The 24,808-nt window shown below is 47.7% G+C and overlaps 1 protein-coding gene across 1 annotated transcript in view; it reads left to right on the forward strand.

Moving 5' to 3' along the window:
* PAPPA (pappalysin 1) overlaps nucleotides 1–24,808 on the forward strand; it is a 230,765-nt gene that overhangs the window by 13,667 nt on the left and 192,290 nt on the right. Inside the window, exon 2 of the mRNA XM_036915515.2 lies at nucleotides 17,739–18,801. Coding sequence (XP_036771410.1) covers nucleotides 17,739–18,801 — 1,063 coding nt within the window. The remainder of the gene's footprint in view (nucleotides 1–17,738; nucleotides 18,802–24,808) is intronic.

Here is a 24,808-nt window from a genome sequence, read left to right on the forward strand (position 1 = left end):
TGTATTGTACAACGAGCTAGGAGATGGGAATTGAAATGAAGTACAGGGCACTGTTCCATCCCCTGAGGAGCTCCCAGTCCTAGTGGCGGAAGCAGACTGGTAAACAGATATATGACATCATGGTAACTGCTATAACTAAGCAATTAATAGAGTCCTGGGGAAGCACAGAGGCAGAAATATTGTGTTGTTGAACACCCATGCTTATTAGGGGTCTAGAAAGAGCTCTGAGGCATAGAAGGTGCCTTACCACCTGGACTTATTCATGAAGCAGGTGGCATATGTATGTATGTGGAGTTTCTGCCTTGCATGTGGCTATTCCATATATGCCATTTTAAAGGCAGAGCCATAAATCAAATTAGAACAATAAATGCTTTTTGATTCATGTCTCTGCTGAGGACACTAACCCAGAGTAGCTTTTAGGAGTATGGCACTAGGAAATGATCGGACAGTTCAATCCATCACCATCCAAATCAGGTACAATATCCCTCCCTCATTGCATTTATCACTCTGTTGTGTTGGCTGTCATACTTGTCTGTCTCTCCTGCTTATATCCAAGCTCCTTAGGAGCAGAAACCACTTCTGTCTTCCTCTCTGCTTTATGCCTACCATTAGCACAGTACCAGCCTTACAGCCGGTTGGTACTCTGTAAACTTTGTCAAATGAATTGGAGGTGGCTCCAAATAAGAGAAAAGACTGGGTGACTGAAAGTGGGGACAGTGGAGGAAAGATGCTCTGAGAAATGGTATCACGGGCCATAGGAGGGGCCACACAGTGAAAGTAAACATGTTATGAAGGCATCAGTAGTTAGATATATGGCCCTTGTCTCTCTGAGCTGCCAGTCACCTGTGTATATTCTCACCACCTCTCCCTATCGCGTTGCCTCCCTTTCCTGCTGCTGAGCCTGTGCGCCATTGTGTTGGTGTTAAGTCCTATCCACCTTGGTTTTCTCTCAGCTTGTCCAACCAGTCCCCTGGAGAGAGCGGCTGAAGAAGAGCCCGTGTAATTGTGTGGGGTGTACCCAGTCTCCTCCTGCAGCTGTCCCCTGTGCCTGGGAGACCTCCCGCAGGCTAGGAGAGCAGAATGATGGCACGAATACCCCTGCGTGCTCAGTGCACCTTCCCAGGGCCTGACACATCGCAGGCGGTCAGCAACTCTTTGTGGGGGGATTTCTGGATGAATAAAGGCTGTACATTTATAGTGTACCTGGTCAGTCTCCTCGGTTCACAGATGGAAACTAACGTCTAGAGGAGGCAAAGAATTTATTTAAGTTCCATCCCAAATTAGGGACAGAGAAGGACTAGAGTCCATTTCTCCTGACCATTCTTTCCTTTCTGCCATAATGTCTTGGGATTTGGGCCCAGTTCTCTTGAACTTGGTCACAGATTTCAGATCAGTGAATCCTGTATTGTGATTGGACCCAAACTGTCTTTTTATAACTGGGAAGTCTGAGGTCCATGGAAAGGTAGAGATGTGCCCAGGTTCCTACAGTGAGGCAGTGACAACACCAAAGCTTCCAGAAACATCTGTTTGTGCCCCCACATAGTCAACAAATGTGTAGTACGTGCTTGACACTGGTAGAGGTGCAGCAGTAAGCAAGACAAAGCAGGTCCCTGCCCTCATGGGCTTTATGACCTGGTGAAAAGGTAAAGAATAAACAAATGAGCACTTGTAAGGACTTACATATTAATAGTGGTAAGTGATAAGAGTGAAGCTATAGAGAATGAATGGAGGAGCGGGACATTGGTTCAGGTGGTCAGGCTGAGGCTTGAATGACAGCTAAGAAGGAACAAGCCAGGTGCAAAGACGAGTGAAGAGAGCCCCAAGAGATCTGGGGTGGGGGTCGGGGACAGTTAATGCCTAGGCTGTAACACAGGGCAAGTTCAGGACACTGAAGGAGCAGATATTAAAGCCACTGGGAGGCATGTGTATCTAGAGCTGGAGGCAGCCCAAGTCATGAAATCTGGATTTAATCAAGATGAACTAGGAAGTTATCAGACGGTTTCAAACAAGGAAGTTATAGGATCTCATGTATGTTTCCCAAAGATTACTCTGACCTCTGCATGGAAGATGAATGGCATGAGACCAAGAGTAGAATCTCTGTTATACCATCACCATGGTGTGAAGGGATGTGAGGTTATTATTTTAGTTATGACCCCATATTTTGGTTAATATCATTACCCTTCATTTCCTTACTAACACCAATACCAACTAAAATACCTGAATAGCACTAATATCTTAGACCAACAGAGGGGAGGGGGGTGTTTCTTGTCCCTTGACCCAGGAGGACTTGGAGGGGTTTGTGAGTCCCAAGACATTTTCTGCAAAAATTCGAAGCTGTGCACATTTTCCCAGGGAGAGGGTCTGAAGCTGCCATCAGTTTCTTCAAGTGGTCTGTGGTCCCCAAATGATGACATACCTGCCTGAAGCAGGGGCACACGAGGTCATTTCCTGAAGCCTGTACCCGGTGCCCTAATCCAAACACTAGGAGATCTGTGCAGATGAGGATGTGGATACTGTGTTGTCATATCAGACTGGGGAACTGCACTTTCCTTTATCTCTACCCTTGTTGGAGTAAATAGATATTGGGAATTTTTTCCTTTGAGGAGAAGTTAGTTTACTCCTTAGAAATATAATCTACAACTTTGTTTATTCAAACTGGTCTCTGATTTTCTCTGAGTTTTCAAATAGGCAAGTTCACTTCAAATGTGGACTGAGGTGGTCCGGCCATAATTACTCACTGTGGACTCTATCCATGAATCTGTGAATCCAAACATCCATCCAGTCTTCCATCTAACCATCCCACTATTCACCCACCTTTTCCCCTCCCTCCGTCCCAACCATCTATTCATTCATTCTTTCATCTCTCCACCTTTCCTTCAACCTATGTCCACCTCCATCTCTCCTTCCATCCAATAAATCTTCTATTCACCAGGCTCTATGCCAGGGCTGGGGCAAGAGTTAGAGACTCCAGTTCTTGTTCTTATGCCACTGTGAGTCCTTGAGAAAATGTCTTGAGTCACCTCTACTGAGCCCTTCACTTCTTCTAGCAGCTTCTACCCTTGGGTCAGCAGGTGGTGGAAAACCCATAGAGACTGTAAAATAAAGGCAGGACTCTGAGAAAGGGAAGGCTTCATAAAGGGAGCAGAGAAGGGAGCTGCCAGTCACTTAGCTCCTGGGACTTGCTGCCTACAACCCCCAGAGCCCTTGTGTGGTGATTCCGAACCTGCATGGTCCGTGTGCACCCCTGGATGCATCATGTAGCACGAAGCCCTTGCGGCAGGGGGTTGTTTCAGTTTCTGAAGCATTTTCGACATGGACCTATCATATTCCCACTCGCCTTGTAAAACAAGCATTTTCATTTAATACAGTGAGGTCTTTGTATTCTCAACAACAAACACATGGTCTAAGGCTCTCGGACACAACCTGCCTTTTTCTCCATCCACCCTACCCCCGCCCCCCCGCTCCCCATTCTGTCCACCCTTACAAAGCCCAGTGTCAGCAGAATATCTGTTTACAAACAAGGGCTCCAAGAGAACAGTATCAGTAGCTCAAACAAACCTCTAAAATATGCCCCCAGTTCTGTCCTTGGAGTCCATGTGAACAGTGTATCGCTGGCAGCAGCTTTCGCGGAAGGCTTTCTGCCTTTCCATCTTTCCATCTGGCTTCATGTCTGGCTTCCTCTGTCTCCTTCAACTTATTCATTAAAACCATGAGGAGCCTGGGCTGGAGAGGGAGTCGGATGCTGGCCTGGGCCTCATGGATATCTGGAAAACAGAGCCCAGACAGGGAGTTGCTTGCAGACACAAGACAGACGTAAGTGTATCCAGTCTGCAGTGTCATCTGAAGCAGAAGCTGATTGAAGAAGGATTATTAATTGGGTGGGTATAATAGTCACATGATGGTCGTGCAGCTCCAGGTCATTTTTCTAGGATTATCAATGACTGAAAGAGCTCTTTTGCCTCTCTTAAACTTGAGTCTACTATAGCTCCCTACGTACATAGTAACGATAATAGCTAACATATTTAGCATGTAATGTGTGCCAGGCACTGTTCTGAGTCCTTTGCATGATTTAATTCTTTAATCCTCACAATGACTCTCTGAAATAGGTACAGTTATAGTCACAGGTTCCCAGTTAGAGAACTGTGAGGTACAGGAAGGTTAAGTGACTTGCCCAAGGTCACATAGGAAGTAAACAGTGCAATCAGTCCCCTGAGTCCATGTTCTAACCACTCCTCTATAAACCTCTGTAGTTCAGGTATGACTTCCTTAGCCTCATATTTGGCTTGCTCCCCAAACATTGTTTCCTACCAGAAGTTTTCCTAGTTCCTTATATCAGGCTTTCTCAACCTCAGCACTGATGACATTTTGGAATGCAGAATTCTTTGTCACAGGAGCTTGTCCTGTGCCATGTAGGGTGTATAGCAGCACCCCTGCTTCTCCGCACTGAATCCAGAAGATCCCCTCCTCCCTAGTTGTGGATGATCAAATATGTCTGGAGAAATACCATTAAATGTCCCCTGGGGTGTGGAATCTCCACTGCTTGAGAACCATTGACATGAATTCTTTTGACTAAACAGAATGTGTTCCCAGAACACATACTCCCACCTCCATGCTTTTTCACATTGGGTTTCCCCTTGACCTTCCAGTGTCCTTGGCCTCCTCCCCATCAGTCTTCTCTATTCCAGAGTCTTTCAGTTCCTCAGCATCTTTTACAGCCAGAGGGGAAATACTACCCTGTCTAGGTTACTGATCTGCTTGTTTTTATGTTTTTTGTTTAAAAAAAATAGGATCACCACTTCCAAACTTTCCGTTTAAAATCCCCTAAAGATTCCACAGAGTCTTGAGTCAAAAGCTCAATTCATTCCATGCATCCAACAGTTGTGTTTTGGATCCACCACGTGTCAGGTCCCAGGCTAAGCACTCAGAGTAGGAAGTCAAAGATACAGTACCTGCAATTCACGAATTTATGTGACAGGTCATCAGAGCTGGCAGGAAACTTAGAGATCAACCCCTCACCCTCTCCCAGTTCAGTAGATGGGGAAACCAAGTCCCAGACAGTAGATGAGATTTGATCAAGGTCAACTAGAGACTAAGCTCAAGGTCGAACTACACCATGCTCCACCTAGTGCAACAAACTTAAAATTCTGAAGTCCCACTGAGGATGTAAATACCACATTTAAAAGAGCTCCTTTGACTTGGGTCGTAATTCACCATCTTCTAGTGGATATTAAAACAATAGAAAGTAAAGTCTATCAGACATCTCTCTTCAAAATTATGCTTGCATTCCATGCTTTCCATTCTGAGTCTTATGGCTGAATGACCCCAGATTGCCTGTGAGCACTAAGCAGCGAGTCCTGAGACATGAGTCCTGGTTCTTTCAGCCCTGGGACCCTATTGATAATAATACTCTGAAATTCCTAGCTAATGATCCCTATCTCCCATGTACTCTCTTCCTCAAAAACCACCAAAAATTCCCTGTTGTGCTTGGAATAAACTTCAGATCTGTTGGCTTGTCATTCCCAGCCTTTTGTAGTCTAGCCTCAGACAGCCCTTGGCTATTTCATGTCCATCATTCTGTGCACCCTCAATTCCATCAAGGTTAGGTATCTTCCTCATCTGCAGAGTCACCTTCCAGTGGCTTCACAGGTCTCAGCCTTTGCTCATGTTTTCCCTTCTGCTAGAAGGACTTTACCCAGCCACCCTGCATGAAATCCCTGTTCCTCACATAAGGCTCAGTTCTGTGTCACATGTCCAGGAGAACTTCCCTGAGCCTTCCTTTCTAAATCAACTGTTCCTTCCCCTGAGCTCTGTTTGCTTGTACCTCTACTACAACTTACTTTATTATATTTTATTTACTAATAATTAAAAGCTGCCCCTCATTCTCACATAATCAGTTTTCTCTTGGCTGGGCTGCATAAGTTAGAACGTAAGAACATTAACTTTCTTGTCTGATTGCTTAGGTTCGAATCCCACTTCTGTCACTTGCCAGCAAGTCACTCAGGTGTGGGCAAGTTATTTGGCCTTCTCTGAGTCTCAGTTTCCTCATCTATAAAATAGACATAATTATTATCGTGAAGGTTACCTGACTGAATCCATGCAGAAATGGAATCCACTTAGCACAGTGCCTGGCACATGGTGAACTCTTAGCAGGCCTCGGCTGTCATTGCTCTCCTAGAGGAAAGTAATTCTGGAGGGCCCCAGCCCTGTGACAGAGGGAGTCTGCCTGTCTGGCCTCGTCCCCGCCTTATCTCCCTTTGCCATCTCTCTCTCTGAAAGGCTCATCCCTGGTTGTGTGGGCTAGGATGAAGCGATGGCAGCCTCACCCGAGAGAGGAGCTTTTGTTTCCAGAGCTCAGCCCACACTGTCTGGAGTGTGTTTTTACATAACTTGCTGTGGGCCTCTGTCAGTTATGAAATTTATATCACTTGGCTCACCCATGTCGGAAACTTCCCTGTCTTTCTCAGCTCTTGGGATGGGCTGCAGGCGCTCAGTGCCCACTCCTGCTGCTGTTCTGTAGATGAGGATCCGAGGTCCAGACAGGGACCCAAGGCTAGCTCACCCATGAGGCACAACCAGCCCAGTGCCTAAGTCCCTGGTACTTTTAGGGTCCCATAAGAATGGCTTAATTTCTTTTAACATCAGAAGAAAAAAGTTAATATAATAATAATACACATGTAATAATGAATTCAGCCTCTTAATTATATACATCTTTATAACAATGCAACCATAAAATACAATTATATATATTTATGGAGGAAGGGGAATGGGCCTTAGGCCCAAGGAAGTCACAATGGGACCATGGCAGAAAGTCATAATGATATGACTCGCCCCATATCAATAGTATGTTAGTGGCGAATTAGGGCAAAAAATCCATGCCTTATCATTCCCGATGTAGAAGTCTTTTTCCCTAATCTTTGGTGGTTTTTGAGGAAGAGAGTACATGGGAGATAGGGATCATTAGCTAGGAATTTCAGGGTATTATTATCAATAGAGTCCCAGGGCTGAAAGAACCAGGACTCATGTATCAGGATTCGCCCCATATCAATAGTATGTTAGTGGCGAATTAGGGCAAAAAATCCATGCCTTATCATTCCCAATGTAGAAGTCTTTTCCCTAATTTTGCAAGAAAACCCCTACAGGTTATTTCACTGTGGTTTTCTCTTTTCAAAAATGAGAAGAGGGGACCAGAGAGAAGAGAGTGTGACTTAGCCTCAGGCCACACAGCTCAGTTGTACATTCGTGACTCCTGGTTTTTTCCTTTAATGTTTTAACAACCAAACCTAATGACCACAGATGCCAACTTCCCATTATAGAGATGGAGAGATTGAGGGCCAGGAAGTAAAGGAGCTTACCCAGCGTCCCACAGATGCCCACTCCTGTCTCCAAGCCGGGAGACTCTTGTTCCAGTACTGCAAAGATGGTTTGAAACCTCAGAATCTACTCAAATCAGATTCCCTCACAAGCCTTGGGTATATATTCTTTTCCTTCTTCCCTTCCTTCCATCCATTTTCTCTCTCTCTTTCTTTCTTTCATCCATTCAGTAAATGTTCTGGGCACCCCATGGAAGGTTCTAGATGCAAATTCTTGATGGTGAGCAGTCATGTACCGTTTATCCTCTTGGAGTCTCACTTTTACCATGTGTGCAAACAGATCATAATTTTGCCTCCGTTAGAGAGTTCTGGGAGAAGCATGAAATAATGAAGATGCTTTTTACACCTTAAAACTTAAAGGGCAGTTAAGAATTCTTCCTATATTTATATAACCAACAGAAATATATAATCAATGTGAGGGAGATTGAAAAAAATGACTATAAGGGGAAGTAAATATTTAACCAATTTTAAAATACTTTTTACTCATATTTACCTGTAGAAACCTGGCTCTGGAGTCAGAGAGCTGGGTTCTAATCCTCCTTCTGATACTGTAAGTCAAATGACCTTTGCCAAGTCAATGCAACTCTCTGAGTCACACTACTTTCCTCATCTGCAAAATGGTACCAAGGGAGCTTATCACATAGAGTAATTGTCATAATTCAATGAGATGATACGTGCAAAGTTCTTGGCCTTGTACATGGTACATCATAAATGGTGGTTCTATTTATTTCTCCTTAGTTTCATGTGGCTTTGAGTGACATTAGACCAATAAGAGTAATGATCCTAGGGTAATGTAAGGAGGTGGGTATGGTAATAATAGGTCTGCCTGCTTGCATAGTACCAATTTCTATTGTATCTACGCTTGTAAAAAGGCTGGCATTAGCATTAGGAAATAACAGGTCTCTTGCAAGAGGATGTAGGCTGTGTCTGGTCATGTTTCATACCCTGCATGTGCAGCTGGGGCCTAATGCAGTAGATGCCCCAGGAATATATGTTGAATGGATCAGTGAATGGATAAACAGATAAATCAGGCAGGACTTGGGGATCTTAATTTGGGGGATAGGAGAACCAAGGATAATACAATCATAAGCCTCAGACATCTCCAGGGCTGTCTGGGGTGAAGGGCACCAAATAATTCCATGGGTTCCTGAGACTAGGTCCTGGATCACTGGCTGCAAAGGAAAAGGAAATGATCGGGTTCACTGTAGGAGAGCACAGAGAAATGCCCGAAAGTTCAAAGACCTTCTTTAGATGCCAAGGAGTTCTCTGATTCTGGAAATATGCACAGTCACTTGTTGAGATGTGTAGGTGATTCAAGCAGGAGGTTGAGTGTTAAACAGGATGATTAATGCCCTTTAAGGCATCCTCCAACTCTCACTATGTTCGATTCCAAGAATGATGAAGGTAAGGGCTTGGGGCTGCCGTGAAGAACACGGATGGCGGGATGCACTGTCCCCTGGCAGTTTTCTGAGAAGTGATGTCTTGTCTATGTGGTTCGGTGACTGAGCAGGGAGGGCCTGTAGGATCTCAGAATGACCAGAGGTGGACCGTCTTCTCCAGGCAGCTCCAACAGCAGCACCACTCCACCTTCCGGAGTCTGGTTTGTGCTGCGGCAGCATTTAGGGGTGAATAAAAGGAAAATGCGAGAATTCTCTCCCTCTTCCTCCTCCTCCTTCCCTCTCTCTTCCTTCTCCTCTGCTCTTTGTTTTCTTCCTGTCCTCCTCTGAGCTGCTTTTTTTATAAGTTCATATGCACCGATTTCATTGACAGTGTGTGAAAAAGAGATCAAGGAACGTGTCTAGTTCAGAGAATACTGTCAGAAAAGATACAGTTTAACAGTGAAGAAGGAAAAAAACAAATGTTCCCAATTCCAAAGAAAAGGAACAAACATTTATTAATATCATTAAAAAGTGTAATTAACACTTATCGCATGCTATGCAAATGAGGGCTTGCATTTTCTCACTAAATGCTCAAAATGGCACTATGCCTTAAGTACTGCTATTATCAGTTTACAGTTGAGGAAACTAACAGGGAGGTGAAGGGATTTTGCCCAAGGCTACATAGCTAACAAGCGGTGGAGCTGGGATTCCGACAGATCAGACTCCACAGTACACATGCAAGCGCGCTATGTTGCCCGTGGCCATGCGCCAAATTTTGGTATATCCATTATCTCATGAGCTCCTCCTACAAGTGGCAACAGTAAACAGTGTCATCCCCATTTTACAGGTGAGAAGACTAATACTAGAAGAGGTGCCCTGGCTTTACAAAGTCACATAGTTAGTGAATGATAGAGCCAGAACCGAGTGCACATTTATTGCTCTGCAAAACCCTGGCCTTTCTGTGTCTACACAGCCTGCTTACCTATGAGCAAAGCAGGCAGGCTGGGGCGTCAAGAGCCAAGGGGAGACACAGGTGCATCTTGGGCCCTCAAGAGCATTTGGCCATCCCGAACACACCATGTAAGTCAGTACGAATAAGGCTTATGGGTTTTAGGAATGCTTAGGGACACTCTTGTCAATGTTGCCCTCCATCTGGATAGTCTTAAATAGTGTACAAGGAAATATGCACACATTTACCTCCTTTCTCTCTCAGAAGAGATCTGTGAAGTATACAAGATAAGACTTCTTAATCCCTGGAGTGCTTGCGGGAAAAGTGAGTCTCAGAGAGTTGAATGAATTCATCCAAGGTCACATACCTGGTAAAAAAAAGGCAAGCCAACCCATGTAGGCAGAAGGCCTTCAGATAATGGATCGCAGCAGGGAACACAGGCAGAGAGCACACCCAGATGCCACCTTCGAGGTTCCTCCCACCGTTCCATGCAGTCCTGCAAGGGGAAATCTGGCCCCACACATTCACTTGCCTGGCCAACACACAGGAGGGGCCTGAGCTGACCTTGCCCTTGTGGGGTCCTCCAGGGGTTGCTCTCAGGGCTCCTGCTTCTCCTGCACCAGGGCACAGGGATAACTACAACCAGTATTGTCTGGGATACCCCTACTGCCAGGTTGGTTTATTTCAAGCCTCCTCCTTCCACCGAGCCCAAGAACAATCCTTTAGGCCCAGGTGGGCCAGGAGGGATGTAGGTGCTGAGGAGCAGCCCCTCTAGTAGCCCTGAGTGACACTCCAGCCCTCTGAATGCCTGATGCTGCTGAGTCCTCCAGGGTCAGTTTGGAGGTCCTCCCCCTGACTGAACCGAGTATGGGGACCATGGGTATACTTAACCCAAATCTGTCTGTTTTAATAACTCTTCTCCAGACAGATAAAAGCTTTCCATAGGATTGCTCTCTCAAGCATTCCTCTGTGGCTTTGATACCAGCCATTAAATCATGGAAGGAAAAACAAAACAAAACAAAACAAAAAAGGGACCAGCTCCAACCTTTAGCTTTTAATTTTTTTATCCTCCTGAAAGAAACCAGATTGTTGACCTAAATTCCCCTTTTCATCCCTGCATCCTCTCACCTCCGCTTGTATTTCTCAGGCACACGTCCCACAGCTAGTGGATATCCTTAAACTGGAGGGCCCGAAACTGCCTTCCTGTCCCTCAACCCTCTCCCCCACGACCTTGCTTCTCCCACAGTGGGAACCAGGGCTGGATGTCTGGAGGACCTGGGATCTCAAAGTTGGATGTAGGCTGAGTCAGAAGGGGCCTTTATGGCCATCTGGTGTCACCCTCCTCTCTCAAAGGGCAGGGTTTGAGGAAGCCCAGAGGGAAGGGCTTGCTCTCCCAGTGGCCTACAGCAGAGTGGTGGCAGAGCTGGGACCCGAGAGCCTTGCCCATGGGCCAAGAGTTATTCCTGTTAAAGGAAAGCCTCCCAAAGAGAGCTCTGGCTTCCAAGTCAGTCCCTTTGTGATTCCATCGCTCTCCAGCTGGGATCCTGGGGAGACATGACTTAGCTTCTCTAGCAGCTCAGTTTCCCTCCCTGTCAAAGGCCTATCAGGTGAGTCAGTTTCCCTGGGTCATTAGAAGCACTAAATGGGATGTTTGTGCTTAGCAGAGAGACCACTACATAGAGGCTTTCAACAATGTTCATTATCATTGTCATTATTTATTTGAAAATGCTACTTAGTCACAGGCAGAAGTGACCCTAGTAGAGTTTCCTCTTCCCTCACATCCACTTTCCCAACAAGAAAAAAACAAATAATAATACATATTCGATATAAATTGTCATCCTTTGCTATTGTTCTCCCTAGATGATGAAAGCCAAATGTTATCAGAGATAATTTTGTGTGGAGTTAAATAAACCATCCCGAGAAAACATCAGAGGGAAAGAAAAACACAGGAGAGAGGCATAGCTGAGGTCCTGCTCATCTTGGGAGAACTGAACTTGAAATCGGGAATCTTAATTCCAGTCCTTCTTACTGCTTAGTGCTGTGTGACCTTCAGGCAGGTAACCTCACCTCTCTGAGCCTGTTTTCTCATCTGTAAATAACGCCTACTATACAAAGTTGCTGTGAGGGTGAGATACCTTGGCATGGAATCAGCTACCCACCTCCTTAGCAGACAGAAGACTTTCCAAGTTGCACATTCCAGCTGAAACAGAAGCATCCGTCCCCTGTGAGGACCATTTCCTGGGCATGGTGATCATACCACCCTCTTTGTATCCTCCTAATTGCCCTTGCTGTGGGCACAACAAGAACTGAGTAAACTGAGGCTGTGTGTCATAAGAGAAGGATTCTGCACTGCACGTGAGGCAATGAAGACAGGATAGATTTTTGAGACGTTTTGCTGGAAGAGCTTAGAAAACTGTTGAACAATGGTGTTATAGATTGCTAGGGTTACCATAATAAAGGAGCCCTGACTGGATAGCTTAAACAGCAGAAGCATATTTTTCTTAATGTTGTAGAGGTTAGGCATCTGAGATCACAGTGTCTGCAGAGTCGGGTTCTGCTCAGGCTCTTGCCTTGGCTTCTAGCGGCCACCTCGCCCTGTGTCTTCACATGCTCTTCCCTGTGTGTGTCTGTATATTCTAATTTTCTCTTCCCATAAAGACACCGATCCTATTGGATTAGGGCCACATGAAGGACCCCGTTTTAGCTTGATGACCTCTGTAAAGACCCTGCCTCACATTCTGAGGTGCTAGGGGTTACGACTTCAACGTAAGAATTTTGAAGGGACACAGTTCAGCCCACAACAAACAGGAAGGAAGATGGGAGGCAACCGAGTGTGCATGCTGAAAAAAATACCCAGCGCATCTTAGTATAGACCCTGGAAGTTGGAACGAACCTGGGTTAGAAACCAGCCAGGTGAGGAGGCCGCTGGGAAGTCCCGAGGCTGAAGGACAAGCCCAGGAAGCAAATCCCAGTGAAGGGGGATGAGCCAAGTGCCGTGGACTGGGCACGAGTATAAAGAGCCATCGATTTTTCATCAAGTTTTTTAGGCCCAGGCAGAAGAATAACACGGAAAGCAGTCTCCTGGTTCACAGTTCAGTTCCACTTGTTTGTGTTGGTGCTACAGGATTTAGAGGAATATTTTTGGAGGGGGCCGTGCCTTCCAACACCTGTGCCTGGCACTTTGCGCTGACAGCAGTGATGTGATAAGAACCTGGGCTGGGGATCCTAGAGGCCTGGATTCCAGACTGTGTTGCCTTAAATAAACCTCCTCTGCTCCCTGAGCCTCAGTTTCCCCCCAAAGATGGGCAGTGCTGATAGTTTGGTAATGAAGATTAAGTGAGAATGAATGGAGACACATGGTACTTAGCAAGTTCTAAACAAAGAGTAATGCGCTCTTAGAAAGAGCACAGCCAGAGAGAAATCTCTCCCCTCCCCTTCCTTCCTTTTTTACTTTTAATGGCAAACCCTTTGGAGCATATATGCAAGGTCCCAGGCTCTGTGTTAGATGCTGGGCATTTTGAAATGAACCAAACAGACACATGTATGGGAAACACAGACATTGGATGAAAAATTACAGAAGTAGTAAGTTTTTGGACAGGAAGTTGTGTGATGAACATGTGCAGGGGAGCCTTACCTGTGCTGGGAGTGAACAAAGCAGTCAGACAAAGCTGCCCTGCGGCAGTGCCATTAAAGTGATCCCTAGAGGGCAATCCCAAAGCCCAGAAGATTCTCCCAGTACAGCCCTCTGCCTTTGGGCTTGCAAGCCTCCTCATCTATGCTCTTCATCTCTGGGGTGAGGTTCAGCGGGGGAAGAGAGGTAAAAGAGACAATGAAAATAAATACACATCAAGCTTCTAGGGCGGATTTGAAGCCCTTCTCCCAGCAAGCGCCGTGGCAGGGAGATATGGGCACATTAGCAAGGCCAGTTGACCTGGGTTCAAGTAACCAGTGGCCCATGAGGCCCAGGGCCTGGACCTCTGCGTCTGTGCAGCGTGCCCTGGACGCTTCACAGGCTCTCGCGCATGCTCACTGTTCACGGTCTGCTCCCTGTGCCGATAGCCTTGAGGCAGCTTATGCTAATTAGATGTAGATTGTGTGCAGGACTGCCTGTGGCCTTCATCTTGCCACCTGGGGATGTGTCCCCTGGGATCAACCTCCACAACCACACAGATGGTGCCGACTTCAGACTGACTCTCACCCTTCTTTCACTGTGTCTCTGTCTTCCTGGAGAACTGTGAGGAGGGGCACAGTAAAAGTGGGGGGGTGCGCTCCAGAAAACACCGTTGCATGTCCTGTATGGAGGCACACAGAGGAGAGGGGACCTCCGCGTGCAAGAATGAGGAATGACATGAGGCATCCGATTCCAATCAACACGCAATTCTGAGCACCTCCTACTTACAAGGAATCATTCTAACAGTGAACAAAGGAGCTCTTAAATTGTAACAGGGAAATCATTTAATCCGAACCCCTCCTTTTTCGTAGAAGGGAAATGAGGCCCGGCAGCCTCAGGGGTGTTGTGACTTACCCCAGGCAAGGTCATCCCACTAGCTGAGCCCCAATCTCCGGGTCCAGAGCCCTGGTTCTGGGCTGGTGAGACAGCAGTGACTCCCTTCCACCCCTTGAAACGTGACCACTGTTGATTAAGTTGCTTTCATACTGAAATCCCCCTCACTACTGTACACCCCCACCCCTGCATCCCTGGTGAAGTTCCGTGATTTCCTTCCCCACTACACTCCAGGTGAATGTTTCCTTCTGAACTTCTAAAGCCACTGCTTCAAGGTTCTCATTTCCCTGAACGTGTTTCCCCTCGGTTCTACTGAAAACCCCTCTGCCCTTCCTCTCTGCCTCCTGGGACTAAGCCACCTCTCAGTCCTCGGCTCCATGTCACAGACTCCGGCCTTTCTCACTGCTTCTCTTTTCTCTTGTCAACTGCAGACAGAGGTGGCTTGAGCCTGGGTCCCAAGGCCCGGGAAGGTTCTGAACTGAGGGCACCCTACAGATGGGTAAACATTTTACCTTGCTAACCCAGCCAGCCGCCCTCCAAAGGCAACAGGAAAACCAGGGACTGAGAGCCCCTGGCAAAATACAAACCTGCAGAGAAAGAGAGAGGAAGAGAGAAGGAAAAAGGATCCTGTTTCAGATATTAATTTCCTCATTAGAAGAATTTTCTTTTTGGTTGGGGAGGAGGTTAGCTAGGGGAAAAAGAGAAGGTGAGCTGAGAGGTGGGGTGGGGTTCCAGGAGCGGCGACTCCAGGGATCTTTGCTGGCACTGAGGCCCCTCACAAACAGAAACAGCGAGGCCCAGGGCATCTCATTCTGAATCTAGAGTCAGAGTTTTGACTTTGGAGGGGTCAGTGAGGAAGGCAGCTTTTGACATACAGTCTCTTAATATCAAGGGGTTTATGATTTCTAAGTTGGGTTTGCCATTGAATTTGAGAAGGACTTGAGGTTTCTTGAGTCTCCATCCTACCAGCTCTTGATACATTGACCAAGGTGCCTTCAAGTTAGCTTCTCACTCTGGACTTCGGTATTTTGTTTCCAGTCATTTCCTACTTTGCATCCTTGACCTTGCTCCCAGACCCTCCAGCATCTTAGAAATGAACTCCCATTTGGACAGCCAAGGATGGTACACCTGCTGTGTCTTCTAAGTACATATTTAAAGAGAGATACAGACAAGAGAATTCAGGTCCACAGAGAGGAAGTGATTGCTGTCATCAGAGTTACCCCAGAGATCCTGCTCTTTCTACCCTACCAAGAACACACACTATCTTCTGATTCTCTCTGTGCTTAGCCCCTGAGACATAAGTTAGTGCCTTTGATTCCGTTTCCTTTTCTCTTCTCCCACTCTGTTTAGAATCATTCTTGTGCTTGTTCATGAGACACTTCTGAGTGCCTGCTATAGACAGGGCTTGGGGCAAGGTGCTGGACAGGGTGCAGATGACCCGGACAGAGTCACGGTTCTCAAGAAATACCCAATCTGGGAGGACTCCAAAACCAGAAAGCAAAAGTTTCATTTCCTAAAAGTGAAATGAATTCAGAGGAGAGGATGATTATTTTCTGCAAGTCTATCAGTGTGAGTTCCTTGGAAGCGATGGTTTCCGTTTTGGCTACTGGGAGACCTGGAAACACTTGGTCTTGGCCCAAGCCAACTTGGACCAAGCAGGGGAGGCGAACCTCATTCAATCATTCATTTCCTTTACCAGGTAGGGAACCAAAACCCAGAGAAAGCTGCCTGCCTATGAGCGTAGGTTGACGTTGTGAGGAGCTCTGGCTGTGACCTGAAGGGCTGTTGCACAGGGAGTGGGAGGAGAGGTGTGGGCAGACTTAGATGCCCGGCCAAACCTGCCGTCCACCTCAGTTGCTAACAGAGAGAGTCATACAAATTCTAAGGCCCCAGTGCCCACAAAGGAGTAAAGGCGGTGCGAGCCTCCTCTGTTGATTTGCTGGAAGCTCTCCATGCTCATTTGATGAGTACTAATGGCAGATTCACACTCAAAGTTATGGTGACCGCAGCAATTCTCCAGCTGAGAGTAGGGACTGTCCTTCTAAATGAGCATCTTTTATTCATTCTCGCATCCCTCTCTTTCTCCTCCCACCTGGCCTCATACATCTTCCCACACTTAAAATACACTCTTAATTAGAAAGTCCTCTTCCCCATCCAACAGCCTATCTGTGCCAAGGACACTGGGTATATTCCAGAAAGGCTAGGGAGTGGGGGTTGGGGAGTATAAAGATAATTAGATCCAGAGATAATCTGCTAAGTGACTTCCTGGGGTTCCCAGAGTAAGGCTAGAGATGCCTGGTTTGGAACGTTCTCAAGCACCCAACTAAACCTTGTGACACTGCCAGGCAGGTGCTGTGATCCAGATTTCTGGTGGCATTGAGGCGGGAGAGGGAGGTACTGTAGAGTCAGTGTACAGGAATGGTTAGCCTGATGGACGTAGGATCCACTTACCAACCAGTTTAAACTCATCCATCTCTTTATTTTCTTTAATTTCCTTTCCTCCTCTGCTAACTTACTATCACCACCTTGAGGGTGTTCATGGATTAAATGCATACATACCCAGACCTTAGCACAGTGCCTGACCTGCCATAGAGGCTTGGAAGATATCACTTAATGAAGGAGTCCCCAACATCTTTTTATGTTAGGAGGATGCTTTTCATTTTTCCTTCTTAAATATGAGCAGTAGTGTGAGAGAAAGCAAGGTGAATTGGGTCTCTATATGCTTGTCCGTGATCCCGTGTGACCTGACAAATGCTGGGTTTCAACTCTCTCACCCTTCAAGTGAAGGAGTGGAAAATGGGGATCTTTAGACACCTTTCCAGCTCAGATATTAGGCACATTTGCCCTTTCTCCGGGGATGAGTGTCAGGCTATCCAGGACTCCTGTTAGAGATGGAAGCACTAGTTGAGCAGCCTTGAACCTCACTCTCAGGCCGGCTTTCCCGACAGTTCACCTCTGCTGGTCATTCGGTGACTGCTGATGGCTGAGGTGCCCTCAAAATCATGGGGACTATAGCAGGGCTACCTTCTCAACAGGCATCTTCTGTTCATTATCATTGCCCTCTGATTGTCCTCTCCCCTCCTATATCATCCTACACTTAACATACCCTCTTAGAAAGCCCTCTTCCCCACCCAACAACTTCACAAAATCAAAGGTGTTTCAGATTTTATTTATTATTGTGGTTGCCATCATTGTGTTCCGTCGCTCAAGTAACCGTTCTTCAAAGAAAAATATTGCTTGTATGCTCCATATTCAAAACCAATAAAAGTGAAAATTTCTAGGGGCAAGTTGTGGTGAGACACCACCCCGACCTCCACCATAAATCCAATTTACCTGTCCTCTCAGTTCCTCAAGCGCTCACCTTGCGCAGCGGGCGGTCCCAGGGGCTCCGGGAGTAACTGCCAGGACCCCAGAGAGCGCAGTTTGAAACCTGCTGTTGTAGGACATCCTGATAGAAATTTTATCAGAGAGAAATGACTTACCCCCCACTTCTTTCATCCCTTATTTATTCATCTTTCTTTTTTGGGGCCACATAGGGCTATATGACAAATGTTCTTATACCTCGCGTGACCGAGGATGGGTCGTGGGCATTCACACCGTCAGTGACCAAGGCAACAGAGACCCACGCTACTTTTTCTCCTTGAAGACAGACCGGGCCCGGCAAGTGACCACCATCAGTGCCCACCGCCACTACCTCCCAGGCCAGTGGGTTTACCTCGCTGCCACCTACGATGGGCGGCTGATGAAGCTCTTCGTGAACGGTGCCCAGGTAGCCACCTCTGCGGAGCAGGTGGGCGGCATATTCAGCCCGTTGACGCAGAAGTGTAAAGTGCTCACGCTGGGAGGCAGTGCTCTGAACCACAACTACCGGGGCTACATCGAGCGCTTCAGTCTGTGGAAGGTGGCCAGGACGCAGCAGGAGGTGCTGTCGGACATGGAAACCCATGGCCTCCACACTCCTCTACCTCAGCTCCTCCTCCAGGAGAACTGGGACAATGTGAAGCGCGCCTGGTCCCCCATGAAGGACGGCAGCAGCCCCCAGGTGGAACTCAGCGGTGCCCACGGCTTCCTGCTGGACACCAGTTTGGAGCCTCCTCTGTGCGGGCAGACCCTGTGTGACAACCCAGAGGTCATTGCCAGCTACAACCAGCTCCCGCACTTCCGCCGGCCCAAGGTGGTGCGCTACCGCGTGGTCAACCTCCACGACGACAGCCGCGCAAACCCCACGGTGAGCCGCCAGCAGATCGACTTCCAGCACCGGCAGCTGGCCGAGGCCTTCAAGCACTACAACATCTCCTGGGAGCTGGAGGTGCTGGAGGTGAACAACTCGTCCCTGCGCCACCGCCTCGTCCTGGCCAACTGTGACATCGGCAAGATCGGGGACGAGAACTGCGACCCTGAGTGCAACCACACGCTGACCGGCCACGACGGCGGTGACTGCCGTCACCTGCGCCACCCCGCCTTCATGAAGAAGCAGCAGAACGGAGTGTGCGACATGGACTGCAACTATGAAAGGTTCAACTTCGACGGTGGGGAGTGCTGTGACCCCGAGATCACCGACGTCACCAAGACGTGCTTCGATCCCGACTCTCCACACAGGTAAGACCTAGTGGGTAGATGAGGCCCAGGTGAGAGCTGAGCCTGTCCCCCATGTTATAGGCCTGGCTCCTGAGGTCCATACGGGTTACAGGAGCTTTCCAGCTCACACGGCAGCCTCACTAAGGAGGTTACTCACGTAATCATGGGGCGTGTGCAAAGACAGTCTGCTACAAAAGCATTTGTTGGGTGCCTACTGTGGGCTAAGAAGGAAAGCTCAGAACCCTGTCTTCTCAAAGAACTGAGTGAAATTAGGTGACATGAACTGAGTACAAATATCTGACCCAACATATGTGGTAGAGTGGGTCACGGCTACACTACCCAATACAAGAGTCCCTATATCCACATGTGACTATTTAAATTTAAATTAGTTAAGATGAAATGAAATTAAAAATCCAGTTCCTGAGTCCCACTAGGCACCTCTCACATACTCAGTAGCCTCCTGGGGCTAGTGGCTATCACACTGGACAGAGCGATATAGGACACTTCCCTCTGAGCAGAGCATTCTGTTGGACAGCACTGGTAAGGCTGGGACCAGCTGGGGTCAGACAGCAGGGGTTCAGGTCTCAGGGAGAGTACTTCCTCGCTCTGTGACCTCTTAGAAGCTATTTCCTCATCTGTAAAATGGGAATACTGGTGGTGCCTACTTGTTGAGCTACTCTGAGGATTGAGAGAGAGCACATGAACCACAGTCTCTCTCACTGTGGCTTGAAGTAATTAACTCTCAGTAAGTGTACTTGTCTTTACTTGTGTAATGAAAGGTAGCATGTGTGTGTTTGGGGGGTACATAGGAGATCAAAGAGAAAAAAATGACTTGCAGCTTGAATGTCTTGAGGAAGCCTTAGATACAATTCAGGCATCAGAGATTGGGTCAGGGGAGAAAGGACACCGAGGCAGAGGAACTAGTTGCTATACTGCTGAGAAGAGGGCGGGAAGGGGGGTGTCTTCTGTCTCAGGCCTCACTTAGCCTCTGCGTTGCACTAACTCTAACCAGCAACTCCTGCAGACAAACCCAAAAGTGAACCCATGCATGATTTATATTCAAAGTCAGACCCAGAGGAACTAGTTCCAAGCCAGAGAGACAGTCAACATCCACTCTTCTGAGTTCCCAGATTCCCGCTGAACTTTTCCATCCTGTCCAGCACACAGGCCCCTGGACGTGCTGATAGCTCCAGCACGCTTGCCGACCTCTGCAGGTTTTCTGCTGACTCTTCCCTTTATGTCTCTCTCCAAAGAGCAAAGGCCTCCCATGCACAGACAGAATACCTATGTGCAAAGGAATGACGATGCTGGCAAGAGAATGTCGTGTCTGGCAGCAAGCCTGAGAGCACGTCAGCTCAGCCTCCTGGCACCAGGCTGGCCCCTGGACTCTCCCCTTGGCTCAGAGGCGTGAGCAGCCCATGTGGGGAGAAGCCTTGGTGTGTGGCCAGTTCCTTCCAGGTCGTGATGCACTTTCATCTCTGCTCTCCTTTGGGCTTTGACAGAATTTGGCAAAGGAGGCAAGACTGGGGTTAGTGTTTGCATTTGACTGATGGGGAAATAGAGGACCTTACAGAGTGAAATGACTTGGCCAAGGTCACAATTTGGTTAAATCATAAATGCAAGTCTTCTGAGGTGAATGCAGTGTGTGTTCTACTGAGCTAGATCCCCAGGAGTTTACCTGTGTGCCCAGGCAGAATGGGAATAGGGAAGGGTGAAGGGCCATGAATAGCTATAGGTCATTCACCCATTTGTTCATTCATTCACTCTTGCATTATGCAACAAATGTTTATTTGTCATTCACCAAGTGCCAGGAAGATGAGTAGGCTTAACTCTATTTTGCTGAAGGAAATTCAGGGTTCAGAACGATAAAGGAATTTACCCAAAGTCACTCAGCTAATAAGCAGGGAGCTTGGATCTGAATCCAGATCTGTCAACTCCAAAGCTTCCACTAAAGGAGGTAATTTTATGTCCAAGGAACAATATGAAGCAGAGTTAAAGGACGGGCGACTGGCAGGGTGGCTTTACTAAAGCCTTGGGACAAAACTGCTGAATGTGACTGGGTCAGGACTGAGGGCAGCTGGCCTTTGCAACCGGTGTGCTGTGCTGGTGTGGAGGGGCCATGGGGCCTCAGGTCCCAGATACCTCACAATCAGCAGACAGAGCTGGCAGACTCCACCGGCCTCCTCTTTCTAAGTCATGGGATCACATGCCCAGAATGTCTGTGAGCGGCCATGTGCCAGTGCTGTGACCAATCATGCCAGGCCTGTTTGTTTGCTGGCTGGGAAAGTTGTGAGCCCCAAGTGAGGCCCACCGGGCAGGTGTCATCTCCTGATGGGCTGGGGGTGGCAGGTTTCTGGTCATATCAGCAATTCTGTGTGCAGAGAGAAGCTTGTAGAAGATTACGAGAAATATTTGCTTTGTGACTTAAAAAAAAGAGGAGGGAGGGATGGAGGAGGAGGAAGTGGGAGAAGGAAGGAAGGAAGACAGGTGCCTGTAACAGAAGCAGTGAAATTCAATTGACATTATCTAGGTAATTTTTAATAATGAGCTGAACTTAATTCGCACCCAGGGTGCTCTCCCTCCCTCCCTCCCTTTCTCTCTCTCTCTCTCTCAATTTCTTTCCCTCTCTCTTCTTTCTCAATGGGTAAAGATGATAAAGACAATATTTAAATTACCCCTTCTCCATCTAGAGTGAAGAGTCAGTCTTGTTTTGTTTTCTTTTTCCTATACATCGCAGTGCCTTTGTAATACACCATGAAAATGCAATTAACATAAAGTGAAATCCTGCAGGAATGCTGGAGCAGCATCATAGTTCTCTCAGTTTCTCCAAGTGCTGCCTGTCCATGTCTGTGCTCATTACTCTTCAGACTAGCAAGTACCAGTTCATGCACTGCCTACTTGGAGTAGCGCTGATGAAGAGTCGTCATTCTGACAAGTAATATAGCACTTTCTCGAGTAAAGAAAGGTCCCAGTAATACAGCTTGGCAGATGGGCAAACTCCATCAGAGGAGTTCCATTTCTTTTAACACTTTTGACTCATTTATTTATTGAATAGTCCACAGACCGCTTAATCCATGTTCTTGGAAATTCCAGGAGAGCACCCAATCCCAGCGGAGGGCTGCAGAAGACATCAAAATGGTGTCAAGTGTCAGACCTAGAAACATCTGAGTAATCACTGGGTCCAAACTCCTTATCCCACATAAAGGGAAAATGAGGCCAAAGCTTACACAGTCCATTAGTGACCAAACCGGGATTAAAAATGCTCTAGACTTCTGACTCCTGGTCATCTGCTGTGGCACACCTTCCCAGCACCACCCTGACATCCTTGCCTGCCAGACACCTGCCCCCTCAAATTCTGTCCTCACGCTCTTCTTCCCAACTGTCCCCGAGAGCCTGGGGTTATGAAGTGCTGAGTGAGTGAGTTTGGAAAAGAATCAGATAATGGCCTTGGGCTTCCATGAACCATTGCAGAACCACTACAGCTCCATTGGCAGAGAGTTTTCCTTATTAAGAGGCCACAATAAGGACAGCTAACTGGGGATGTGTGCAGAGAAGGTGACTGGGGCAGTGAGGGGGCCAGGGCATCATACAACTATTTGAAGACATTAGGCCTGGATGAGAAAATGCTCACAAGGCCATGACCACAGGGCCGTGACACATGCACTTTGAGTCTCCAAAGACTGGTCCTGTGGGAGAGGAAGCAGAATCATTCTATATGGCTTCTAGGCCATGGCTACGACCAGTGTGTTACAATTCCAGGAGGCAGCCTCGAGCTGAGTAACAGATGATGTCATCCCCAATCTGAATGGTCCTTCCAGGGGAGCGCTTCTCTGCAGATGAGTGAGCACCCCATCACCTGAGGCAAGTGTACAGGGAGACCGTAGCCAAATTATGTCAGTGGGGGAGCAGGTGGCCTTCACGGTCTTAGGGTTGAGTGCTGTATAGCCCAGCTCCTTGCTGATAACCTTATTCCAAGTCATTCTAGGGACCCGAATGGTGACTATCTCTATCCTCTTTATGGGTATTTATTGGGAATATCTACCCTGCTGGCCTCTCTACTATGGATGTTGCAATGAGTGGAGCATATTCCTCACCCTTTAGGGGCTTCCAGTTTAGTGGGGAGTCATATTTAAACATAGGAAGCTTGAATTTCTGGCTTTGGAGACCCACGGTGGGGCCGGAGATCTAAGAAGCAGAGATTTATTCTGGGTAGGAGAAACAAGGCAAGTCCGCTGGAGGGGACATCGGGGAATGGGCAGTGTGTGGAGAGGCAGAGATGCAGCCTGCCTCAGTCAGAGTCCTGGCAGGAAACAGGTGGCATATGCAAACAGAATAATTAAGGAGAGTTGGGGGTGGGGTGCACTGTGTTGAAGGAGAAGCCATTTACAACCGGTAGGCAGGCAGGGTCAGCATCCTTGGCCTGAAGGTGCAGGAGGAGGCAGTGGCTGTGGAATGGAGGAGGGCTGCTGTGAGCAGAGGGCTTGCTGGCAGCCGCTGTGACTGTAGGGAGGGGTAGCCAGCCTGCAGCCCCTGGTCACAGGTGGCTGGAAAGTAAGTCCTACCTTACCACCTCTTCCACCTTCCAGTCTCCCACCAGTGCTTCCCATTGGGAACCAAACTGAAATTCACAGCACAAACCTGTCAATGGGACCCCTGAGGGGACCAGCCTACCAAGGGAATAGAGCAGGGTGGAGATGGGTGGGGAGTGGGTTTGGATGAGCAAACACAACATGTCCAGAACACGGAGAAAACCAGCATGTGCAGAGGGTGCAGCATAAGGCAGGTGGAGTGGGGAGAAGGTGCTGGAGAATAAGCAGCCACTCTGGGTGGCTGGGACCCAGCCCATAAGCAGAGAAGGGTCCGGTTCGTCTCATGGAATGCTGATACACCCAGCTCCATCCTTCCTCCCGGCTCTCTCCCTTCCTTCACCTCCTTCTTTTCTTATTCCCTCCCTCTCTTCTTCCCTTTTGTTCTCCTTTTATTCCCTCAATAAGTATTTGTCAAACACCACCTCTTTGCTGGCCCAGCCGCTGCTGTTTGGAGCTCACCAACTGGCAGGACAGACAGACAGGAAAACCCACCTAGTCACCGGTGGGAATGAGGAACCCCCAGTGCTAACCAGGAGGGGCAATCCGCATGAGCAGGAGAAGTCTTCCTATGCAGACTGGCCAGTTAGGATAAAAGCACTCCAATAACCCTGACCATTGTCTACATTGATGGAGATGAGCCGGGTAGGCAGAACTTCATCTACAGCCATTAGAGACATCTACAGGCAAGTGAGAATGTACTTCACATGCCTTTTCATAAATAAAATGGAAAATCTGGGTATTAATAGAAACCCCCAGTAGTATTAGGAAGTCTAGGGGCAATTGACACTTTGGGCTGTAGGCCCCTCACTGCCAGAGAATATTGCCACAAACCCACAGAATTCCTGTCTGGACCCCAGCAAACTGCAAGCTCTGACACCACTAGGTAAACTTCCCCTTTGTCCCTGAATATCTATTCATATGAAATAGATCAGAGAGAAGAAAAGAGATGACCCTTACACACTGTTGGCTCATAGGGAAACATTTCTTTGTCTTCTTTTTGTTATTATTGTTATTTTTAATGTAATGAGGGCATTCCCCTGGGCCATGTTATTTTTTTTGGACCTAAGTTGACATTGCTGGAAGTCCTGTGAAAGGGGCTTCAATATGCCTTTGGCAGCCTCCTTGACCCTCCTCAGTCTCACCTGAGCCCCTTACCGGAGGTCATGACATAGTTCGCCTTCTCTGGCTTGGGTCTCTAACTTCTTTCTGGGACGATCTCATGAAACATACACTTCCTTCTCCCAAGTTCTCGCCAAATCTGGACACATTGCACAGAATCAGGGACTCTGTGAGCTGAAAGGGGCAGTGGTGTGGGCCTGTCCCCTTTTTCAAGGAGCCTGAGCTCTCAGAGGGCCAGGTACCGACCCAGGCCTCACAGTGAGAATGGGAGGAGCTGAGAGCAAGACCCCCAGTATCCTCTCCTAGTCCCAAGGCACTGC

This window comes from Manis pentadactyla, chromosome 3, assembly GCF_030020395.1.
Source record: "Manis pentadactyla isolate mManPen7 chromosome 3, mManPen7.hap1, whole genome shotgun sequence".
Lineage (NCBI taxonomy): Eukaryota > Metazoa > Chordata > Mammalia > Pholidota > Manidae > Manis > Manis pentadactyla.